At 38.2% G+C, this 11,320-nt stretch overlaps 1 protein-coding gene and 1 non-coding gene across 2 annotated transcripts; one reads left to right on the forward strand and one right to left on the reverse strand.

Annotated features, from left to right (window-relative positions):
• Positions 1-1,001: 1,001 nt before the first annotated feature.
• On the forward strand, positions 1,002-1,073 carry TRNAM-CAU (transfer RNA methionine (anticodon CAU)). Its single transcript has one exon. It is a non-coding gene; the product is annotated as a tRNA-Met (tRNA).
• Positions 1,074-2,262: 1,189 nt separating this feature from the next.
• LOC132037932 (uncharacterized) lies at positions 2,263-10,996 on the reverse strand. The gene is made up of 2 exons (XM_059428595.1): positions 10,870-10,996; positions 2,263-2,929 (listed from the first exon to the last, which is right to left on the reverse strand). Exons 1-2 carry the CDS (start codon positions 10,968-10,970, stop codon positions 2,344-2,346), a joined length of 687 nt encoding a protein of 228 aa, XP_059284578.1. The 5' UTR covers positions 10,971-10,996; the 3' UTR covers positions 2,263-2,343.
• Between the last annotated feature and the right edge of the window lie 324 nt (positions 10,997-11,320).

Below are 11,320 nucleotides of genomic sequence, written 5' to 3' on the forward strand. Positions count from 1 at the left end.
TTCCTGTTTGAATGCAAAAGCTGCAATCTTTTTCACTATTTCTCTCTAGGTTGCAAGTTGGAAGCTTTAATATAAGGGTTCACTATCGATTTTCACAAACTAATAAAAATATCTCTCTTATTTGCCCTATATATTTTATTTTCTTTGGTTTGGATAAGACCCCATTTTTGAGTTTAACTAATATTGGTAGATGGTGTAATTTTTTAAAAATATTATCAGGTCATATTTATTCATGAGAGTTCATAAGTCAGATTTTTTACTTATTGTCTAAATTGATTTTCAAATATTGACTAACCGGCTTATTTTATAAAATATATTTATTCATGTATAATTGAATTATTACGTGTTTATTTGAACATCGTAGATTATATTTACGAGAGCGGAAATAAGGTGGCAGTTATTGTCTTGCGAACTATAGATAAATGCAGGATTATCGTAACTTTAATGATGAAGACATATTGTGTTTTGGTGCTCACCTCGCTCTAATGCTTTATTTCAATTCCGTAAAGACTATTTAGGGATTGATATTACAAGGTAAGTTTCTATATTTAATGAACTTACTTAATGAAATAAAAAAGTTCATGTAACTCAACATTATTACAATTTTTACATTACTAGTGATTAAATCGATTGTAGTAGGATATATTTATCTTATTTTTCTTGTTACATACTTATACTTACAAGCAATTACTTGAAGTTAGTTTTATTTTACTTTTGAAATAATACTAAAATAGTGCAAACTTTCTTTGCATTTATTGAATGAACTAATCAAGATTTTGCGTCCAATACTTCGATAATTATCTATCAAGATCTCTCGTAGGTTATTTAGGAATTAGTCATTTGTTAAGATTTTTTTTTTTTTTTTTAAAATGAATTTGTGAAATATTGTTGCATTCGTTAAGCAACAGTTTGGTGTCTTTGGGCCAGAGACACCCTGTAAAATAATTTCCATACTAGTCCACAAGGTCTATAAATCAAATTCTGCAACTTGGGTAGCAACAATCAGAGTGGCGCAGCGGAAGCGTGGTGGGCCCATAACCCACAGGTCCCAGGATCGAAACCTGGCTCTGATATGAAATTCAGTGAGCTTCAAAACCAAATTTTTTTTTTTTTTTTGCATTTTTTTTATATGAAATTCAGTGAGCTTCCAAACCACATTTTTTTTTTCTTTTGTGAGGGGTGGGAATAGGTATAACTGTGTAAAGTTTTGAAATCACTATAGTATCATTGAACTTGATAACCACAACACTTTTTTTTTTTTTTTAGGGTGGGGGATAAGTGCTTGATAACCACATTACTACTTTTCTTCTTTAGCTTTTAGACAGAATCAGTGGAACGAGATAGATTTTCCTCTAAAAATAGTTGAAGAAAGATTCAGAACTATCATCACCAATTCTTGTCTTGGTTAAAAATATAGTCAACTAAATTAACAAGTAGTTTGAAGCTGGTAATGGAGTTAAGCACCTTTATTGATTTTTTATTTTATTTTTACTACAACCACATGAATAGAGCCAATCTTCAATCACCCTAGTTTACACTTTGTTTTTTTTTTTTTTTTTTTTTCCCCCCCCACCCATTTAGGAGGATTTATAGTGTTTTCACACTTCCCCTCCAGTGTGACTCGAACCCAGGACCTACCGGTCGTGGGTGGAGGTGCTTTACCACTGAGCCATCCCTCACTTGTCATGTAAAACAGAATCTATGTGACACAGAAGTCATGTAAAAACACTTGGAATTTAGGCCTAACCAAAATGACCAATTCTCAGCTTCTCACATCAGAAGGACACCAACTCCGGGCCACCGCACTTCAAACTCAAGAGGCAATCTAAGAACTTAACGGCTTAGGCATTACTGTTGCTGAAAAGATGGCTGCAAAAGGAATTCTACAGTTGAAATAGGCAGCATTGGCACAATAGGATGCCTCGTCTTGCAAGAAATTGAGAACTTCAGTAAGCTGGAAAGTAGGCCATCAAGATAATGTGTAGCAAACTTTGGCAACTTTGCTGATGTGCCTTCACCTAGCGGTTACTCCGGACAAAAACTTGGATCTTTGGCCATGAAACAAAAGAAGAAAGGGAGCAGAATAAGCTCATAATCAGCATGCGTTTTGTGGATAGAAGTTGTAGAACGTGGTCGCCCAAGAGCAATTCCTGGATCCACTCACAAGGCTGATACAGTCAGACTTCTCTATAACAACATTTCACTATAACAACTATCTTTTTTTTTTATAACCCATCTTTCATATATGTTCTCTGTAACAACATTTCGCTATAGCAGTCAAAAAATATCTGAACAAAAGATATTGGTATAGAGAGGTTTGACTGTACTCGAAGGTCCACATGTCTAGACAGGGCTCGCAGAAAGCTTTGAAAAGCTAAGTTTCTTCAGGCGATTCTTCATAGGGGCTGCCCATGTTTTCTCCGCACTACCACATTTTACGTCCACAATTTCCACCAATGTTGGTCCCTTTTGCTGCCTAATAGGAGTTCCATCTACTGATATGTTTTCTGATTCTAGTATCGGAATTTGAGGAGTTTTACAGCTATAATACTGCTTTGCCTTCCTGACTATCTCGGGGCTATTTTTGTTATCTTCAGATGCCCAGCTGCTGCTAGCTTCATCCATTGATCTTCTTGGCTTCATTCTTTTAGTACTGGTCGCATCACCAGTAGCGAATGAACAAACAGTAGGAGACCTATACCTATGTGATACAGGTGTCGGAGAAGCAGATGTTTTTGAATCCAATTCTCTTGACATGAGGGCACCGATCGTACCAGTTGTTCCCACTTTAATCGAACCTCCACCACCTCTCGTGGACTCTAATGTTGGAACCATAATTCTTTCCGAATATTCTGAGGCCGCTCCAGCAGATATGTGCATAAATAAGTCTACCTCTTCATAATTGCATGGTTGACATGAATTCCTATAACTAGATTAAAACTCGAGTCAATTAAGGAACAACGCAGCAAAAGAGTTAAGAGCACAATGAGAAACTCTCCAGACAAATGTGAATATCCTATATTTATCAGGAACAAACACATAAACATAAAAAGATCCATCATCATGACAAGGACCATAGACGTTAACTCATACCAAGACAAAGCAAGTTAATTTAAAAAAGCTAAGGACCTGAAAACCATAAATAAGAGAAAATAAAGCTCACCTGCATATTCTAGCAAATACTCTGTCAAATTCTAAAAGATCAAAATCCAAAGGGAGTCATAATTGATTGTTTGTAATTGTTACGGGTATACAACTGGAGAAGCCTCTCCATGGTTAACCATGTCACGCCCCGAACCATGGCCTGGGCGTAACACCGCACTCGGGCCTTTCTTGCATGTGTCCGAGCGAACCTCATGGCTTGCTTGTCAACATGGGCATCAAAACAATACAATCTATATGATGCAATTTAAATAAATCATGAAATTATCTCATAGCATGAAATATCATGGAAACGCAATAGTTTGCAAACATAAAAGCATAACTGACTCTGTGAACCAACATATGTCTATGAAACCTCTAAAACATGTCTGAATACTAACTACCAGGACATGGCCCTGGACTATCATAAACTAAATACTAATGCAGACTCCATGTTGAACCCCGAGAGAAGTGGGGCTCACCAATACGGCGATATACGAAGTGATCTCTTTGCGCGGATGTATGCTCACGAAAATCGGTATCCGCACCGTGAAGTGCGGGCCCGGCAAAAGGGACGTTAGTACATGGTGAATAGTACTAGTATGTAAAACCTGCTGAAATGAAGAACATGGCACAACATAGATATAGGATATGAACTGAAACTAAATGTAACTTGAACATGAACATGAAACGTGAGTGAAGCCTTAAAACAGTAATCAATAGAAATACTTGTATGTAAAACTACTTTGTATCGTGGGGAATGCTATAGTATAACCGACAACATGGTCTGGTACTTGCGTCCTACCAGCAGAACACTCACAACCTTGCCAGGGATATGAGATTTAAGTAATAATAAGCATGTAAGGATCCAAACTGCATAATGAAGGTGTTGCCTCCTTGACAACCCTATCCTACGGTGGCTACGTAGTTTCAAAAGCTATCCGAGCCTTCTCGTTAACTAAGCAATTCCCAAAACATTTCTGAACATAATATAGTTGGCTAAGCCCATGATTTTCGTGAAATAACTTGTAAATAACTTGTAATCATGATTTCACGAAATAACTTGTAAACATGGTTTCATGAAATATCTTGTAATATGATTTTATGAGATAACTTGTCATAATCTTGCAAACATGTTCTTGATTCATGAGTAATAACAATAGTTCATAATTATATATATATAATTAACTTGAAAACATGCTTGTAACTTGTTACATAAAATCATAAAGTTTCATATAAACATAATGAGAATACATGAGGAAGAATTCATGATTCATGGATTAAGCTAGGGTTCCTAATAATTGTAATGGAAGATTAGGAATACAATAACGAATATAGATACAAAATTATGTACATAAATACATAAATACGGGCTACCAATATGTTGGGTTTAATGCCCTAGGGTTTGAACTTCATGGATATCAAGAAACGGAGCATGGGGAAGAACGTAGAGATTCCCTCATGTGGATGGAAGTTCTACATACCTTAATTGCTCCAAAACCTGAATTAAAGACTTGAGCTTTGAAGAAGATTTCCAAAAATCTTGAATTCTTGAACCTTGAGATGGGTTTTCTTGAAAACCCTAGTTTTAGAATGATGATTCTTGTTTAGATTACAAGGATATATATTAGAATTGACTTGGAATGATTAGAATAGGCTTACCTTAGTGTTCTTGATGATGGGAGAGAATAGAAGGTCGTTCTAGGGCTTGGGGGTGTGAAGAATGAAGTGAAAAAGCCTTAGAACGAAGTTTTAAAACAACTTTCGGACCCATTTTACGCTCCATTTTACGTCCCGTATAATTTGTACGGACCTTATATCATACCGTAAAACCATTCCAGTGATTTGGACATTCTGGACCAATTATACGGCTGGAATATATGGCCCGTATAATTTTTACGGTCCGTATGTTCCACCGTATAATTTTTACGGTCCGTATATTTCCACCGTAGACTGACAGAATACTGTTTAGTAAAACGGGCATAACTTTTTGTACAGAGCTCCGTTCAAGACCCATAATATACCGTTGGAAAGCTACTTCAAAGGTCTACAACTTTCGTCAAGGAAGTTTTCCCAAACTCCAAATTAATAGAGGGGTTATGGTCGTTTGAAGTAAGACCTTCTATAAACTCACTTGCAAACATGCCCCGTCGAGTGGCTTCCAACTTTTCTTTGCCCAGAGACATTTCCTATGACTTAATTGGTTTCCAAAACACTTCCTATAACCCTCATATTGGTTCCATTATATTATCATCTTATGAGTCAAACTTTTGCCCGAAGCTACGAGGTGTTACAAACCAGCCTAGATATATCTAAACGATGGTATACCAAACATGTTACCTAATCAAACCCAACATCACAAAGGGAAAACAAAGAATTATCATGCTAAATAGCCAGAGGTGGAGATAGCATGTAATATACATGTTCACATGAATTGAGTAGCTGTTGCCCAGACATTGTGTGTGTGTGTGTGTGTTTATATATATATATATATATATTAAGAAATCCACTTAATAAACATTTGTCTTTGAACCTAGTTATTAGTATACATTAACGTGGGATTGCTATACGAACCCATAAACTTCAAATTCTGAATCCACTTCTGTAATTGAAGCCTAATTATCCAAGCTAAATTCTTTCTCCTGACCAACCATGCTTAAGAAATTCTTGGAAAATGCAAAGAGATGTCGAAATTAGGAGAGCTTATATCCTAGATTCCCTTAATCAACATTCTTTATCTTGACCAACCGTCGCAATATGAACCCACAAACTTCAAATTCTGAATCCGTCTCTGTAAATAGAGTCCTAATTATCTAAGTTACATTCTTTCTCTTGACCAACCATCACTTAACAAATTCTAGACCAAACATTCTTTCTAATTTAGTCCTTATAATTATGACACAACATAAGCTATTGGTGATGGATTTGGAGACAAGAAGGAAGAAGAAGAAGAGGGTCGTGGATGACCGACCGAGGATTAGCGGGGAAGTTTGACTCCGTCCTAGTGCCTAGAGATGGGGAAGTTGATGGCTATGGGAGTGTGGGATAGTAGGGGGGATGCGAGCAGTATGTGGGATAGGACGGCCAGTTGCATTAGGGAAGCAGCTAGAGAGGTATTGGGGGTCTCACGAGGCCGCCGTGGTGGGCACCGAGGGGATTGGTGGTGGAATGGAGAAGTCCAAGGGAAGGTAGAAGCAAAGAAGCAGGCATATGTGAAGTTGGTGGATATCAAGGATGATGAAGAGAAGCGGACGAACAGGGAAAAGTATAAGATGGCGAGAAAGGAGGTGAAGTTGGCAGTTTTGGCGGATAAAACGGCTACCTTTGAACGCCTTTATGCAGAACTAGAGGACAGAGGTGGGGATAAGAAGCTATTTAAGCTCGCCAAGGCGAGACAGAGGAAGGCACGCGACTTGGATCAAGTGAAGTGCGTCGCGGACGAGGATGGCCAAGTGTTGGTACGGGAATCTCGCATTAGACGAGAGAGATGGCGATCATACTTTCATGAACTCTTGAACGAAGGAGGGGACAGAGAGACATTGTATTGGGAGAGACTTGGAGCACTCGGATGGCGTCGCAACTTTGGATATTGTAGGAGTATAAAGGTTGAGGAGGTTAAGGGAGGGCGTTCGTAGGATGCGCAGGGGAAGAGCGACCGGACCTGACGAGATTCCTGGCGACTTTTGGAAGAATGCAGGCAAGGTAGGCTTGGCCGGTCGGGTTGTTTAATGTCATTTTCAAGACAGCGAAGATGCCGGAAGAATGGAGGTGGAGTACAATGATTCCCGTGTACAAGAACAAGGAGACATTCAAGCCGCAACAACTACGAGGTATCGTCGCTAAGTCACACTATGAAAGTGTGGGAAAAAGGTGGTGGAAATGAGGGTGAGGAGAGGTGTGTCTATTTCAGAGAATCAGTTTGGATTCATGCCGGGGCGCTCGACTATAGAAGCCATTCATATTGTAAGGAGATTGGTGGAGTAGTATAGGGAGCGGAAGAGGGACTTGCACATGGTATTGATTGACCTAGAAAAGGCCTACGACAAAGTGCCAAGAGAGGCCTTATGGAGATGCTTGGAGGCTAAAGGTGTACCTGTGGTGTACATTAGAGTGATAAAGGACATGTATGATGGAGCTAAGACCAGGGTAAGGACGGTAGGAGGAGACTCGGAGGACGGTAGGAGGAGACTCGGAGCACTTCCCTGTTATGATGGGGTTGCATCAGGGATCAGCTCTTAGCCCGTTTCTATTCGCCCTGATGATGGATGAATTGACGAGACAAATACAAGGTGAGGTGCCTTGGTGTATGTTGTTCGCGGATGACATAGTCCTGATTGACGAGACTCGCAACGGAGTTAACGATAAGCTGGAGGGCTGGAGACAGACGTTGGAGTCTAAAGGATTTAAATTGAGTAGGACCAAGACAGGGGAATACTGAGTGCAAGTTCATGGCCTACCGCGTGAGGCCGACGAGGAAGTGAGGCTTGGTACCCAGGCCATTCAGAAAGAAAGTTTCAAGTATCTTGGGTCTATTATACAGGGAGATGGGGATATCGACGACGATGTTTCACATCGTATTGGTGCAGGGTGGATGAAATGGAGGCTCGCCTCCGGAGTGCTGTGTGATAAGAAAGTGCCACCAAAACTTAAAGGCAAGTTCTACAAAGTGGTGGTTAGACCGACTTTATTGTACGGGGCGGAGTGTTGGCCAGTCAAGAAATTTTACGTTCAGAAGATGAAAGTCGTGGAAATACGAATGCTGCGGTGGATGTGTGGGCACACTAGGAGGGATAGAATTAGGAATGAAGATATCCGAGACAAGGTGGGAGTGGCATCGGTGGAGGACAAGATGCGGGAAGCGAGGCTGAGATGGTTTGGGCATGTGAAGAGGAGAGACACAAATGCCCCAATGCAGAGGTGTGAGAGGTTGGCTATGGACGGTTTCAGGAGAGGCAAAGGGAGGCCGAAGAAGTATTGGGGAGAGGTGATTAGACAGGATATGGCACAGTTTCAGCTCACTGAGGACATGACCTTAGATGGGAGGTTGTAGAGGACTCAGATTAGGATAGAAGGCTAGGTGGCTAATCCTTTCACCATAGTAGTTGTAGTTTTGCTCATTTGTTTATTGCCATTTGATTTCTGCATTTGATTGCTGCTTATATTTATTGGGCTGTTGTATTTTGGTTATCTTAGTTATCTATAGTAGGTAATGCTCCTTTCTTTCCGGACTGTTCTACCATGACTTTCTCGCTTTTGTTATTCCTTGCTTTCATATTGTTTTCGATATGATTGGTCCTATCTAACCTTTTGTCTTGTTTTTCCTCTCTTGTTTCTCCTCTCTTGAGCCGAGGGTCTTTCGGAAACAGCCGCCCTACCTTTCAAGGTAGGGGTTAGGTCTGCGTACACTCTACCCTCCCCAGACCCCACATGGTGGGATTATACTGGGCTTGTTGTTGTTGTTGTATAAATCCACCAAACAGAAAGAGTCCTCCAAGTTTTCAATATATGCATCATTTTGACAAGTTCAATAAGACCCCATATTACTAATTATACTAAAGAATACAAGAGCACAACAAAAGGTTGAAACTTTGGGAAGTCAATACAACAAGATAGATCTAAACTGCTTGTTAACAGTATTCTGGATTGAAAAACTCAATGAGATAACATGCAGGGGCGGACCTACATGTAATTTGGAGGTGCTCCAGCACCCGTTAAATCCGACGGGGATTAGGTATAGTTATATAAAAAATATATGAAAAATGGGTATAAATATTTAAAAAGCACCCAGGAAACCAAAAAGTTTAGTGGGTGCTTTGGTTTCCAGTTCCAACTAAAGTGTTTCGGCGGGTCTAGGTCCTATGTTCGAACCTCTGTGCCAGCGTTCTAATTTTTTTTTAGCCGCTGTTTTTGTTGACTTTGTATATTTAACTTTTCCTACTTTTTAGTTTATTTATCAAATAAAAGGTAAAAGGTTCATCGTTTCCCAAAAATCAAACAACGAAGACAAAGGCCAAAACCTTTATTCCCAAAACCAAATTTCAATCTTCTTCAATTCTTCTCCTATTCTTTCCAATTTCGTTTTTATTTTCATTATCGTCATCCACTAATCTCTCGTGAATTATTTTAATTTTTTTAAGAGCTAAAAATTTGAATTAGGATTTTGGGGGATTTAATTTTTCTAATGATGTTTGTTTATTTCTTAGTTCTTACACATTACAAGTTAAGGGCTTCTATATTTTCTCACCAATCTTCCGTCTAATGGTTCATCGTTGGCTCGTTGCTAATCATATATTGTTGATTTGAATACCAAATTGTGGATAGTGTAATTTGTGTTTTTTCCTTTGTTAGTTTTTTGGCTAAGAACTTTTGGCTCATGATTTTGAATTTTTCTCATGTGCATTTCTAGTGGTCGAATAAAAATAGCGCTAGGATATTGAATTCACAAGCATTGCTTTTGACGATTATTTTATAAACAAAAGAGAGGCTTTTGTTCATCGTTGGCTCGTTGCTAATCATATATTGTTGATTTGAATACCAAATTGTGGATAGTCAGGTAGTGTAATTTGTGTTTTTTCCTTTGTTAGTTTTTTGGCTAAGAACTTTTGGCTCATGATTTTGAATTTTTCTCATGTGCATTTCTAGTGGTCTGAATAAAAATAGCGCTGGTCCGAAGATGGATGCTAACTACATTCCTGGGAAGTCGAAACGTAGAGCTCTTGATGTTACATATTCTCATCATTTTCGTGTTGGAATTTTTTATCCTGTTATTGATTTGTCAACCTTCGGGAGCTTAATAATCGTTTCGACACCGTTAGTACCGATTTACTTCTTGGTATGGCTTGTTTACATCCGGCTAAGTCATTTGGTAATTTTGATAAGAAAAAAAGAATGAGGTTGGGTGGATATTATCCGAATGAGTTTGATAGCAACAAGCTTCGAGATCTCGGTTACTGACTTGATAATTTCATAGTGTATGTTCGAGGTTCCGATAAGAGAATTTTTTTCAATATGAGAAGGGATTCTCGATCTTGCTAAGTATTGGTTCAATCGAATTGCACCGACCTGGCCACTTGTTTATTTGCTTATCAAGTTGACTCTTATTCTTCCCGTTACTACTTTCCGTGGAACGAGCTTTCTCTGTCGATGAAGTACATCAAAAATGAACTCGCAACAAAAGATGAGTGATGAATTTTTAAATGGTTGTTTAGTCTGCTATGTAGAGCGTGAGATATTTGCAACTATAAGTAATGATGCTATTATTCATCATTTTCAGAAAATGAAAAGTCGTCGAGCGCAGTTGTGATTTGTGACTTCAAGTCTTTTTTTTGGATTAGACTTGAGACTAAGTCTTTTTTTTTGGGGATCGGACTTGTGACTACTGACTAGAAGTCTTTTTTTTTTTTTATCAGACTTGAGACTAAGTCTTTTTTTTTGGGATCGGACTTGTGACTACTGACTAGAAGTCTTTCTTTTGTATTAAACTTGTGATTAAAAGCCTCTTTTGGTAATGATAATATTAGTTGCGCTTTCTTTTAGTGTTGCATTCAAACAGTTGTGCATTTATATTATGTCATCGTTAGCAACTCATGTTAAAGAAAATGAGGCACCCACGACCCTGAAATCCTGGGTCCGCCACTGATAACATGGAATCTTTAAAATAAAACTAGTACAAATATTAAAGATTTCGATTAGAAGTTCAAAAAAAAAAGCTAATGATTCGAAGTTTACCAGAAAAACAATGGCGAGATTTGACAGCAGACATTCAATGCCTTTGTGTCTTGTGTCACTCTCCACAAAGGCACAAACGTATATTGTGCTGGATGATGCATCAATTTCTATATTGGCTTGTTCTTTTGTTGTTGGGTCCCATATTCATTTGTTTTCCTTTTGTTGTCTCAAGTGTAATTTATCATTTTATTTTTTTTAATTTTTTTTTACCCATATTCACTTTGACTTGATTAATTTCCACTTGCGCTAGGTATTCTACTTTGAGACGATTGCATTTTCAGGGTTTGAACTCAAGACCTCAAATTAATGATGAATAGGGATTAGAGCTAAAATTTTGAGTTTATGAGTGTTGAATTTTAGATAAATTAATTATATATATATATATATATATATATATATATATATATATATATATATATATATATATTTGAATATGTAAAAATAAAATCTG

The sequence above is a fragment of the Lycium ferocissimum genome, chromosome 11 (assembly GCF_029784015.1).
Source record: "Lycium ferocissimum isolate CSIRO_LF1 chromosome 11, AGI_CSIRO_Lferr_CH_V1, whole genome shotgun sequence".
NCBI lineage: Eukaryota > Viridiplantae > Streptophyta > Magnoliopsida > Solanales > Solanaceae > Lycium > Lycium ferocissimum.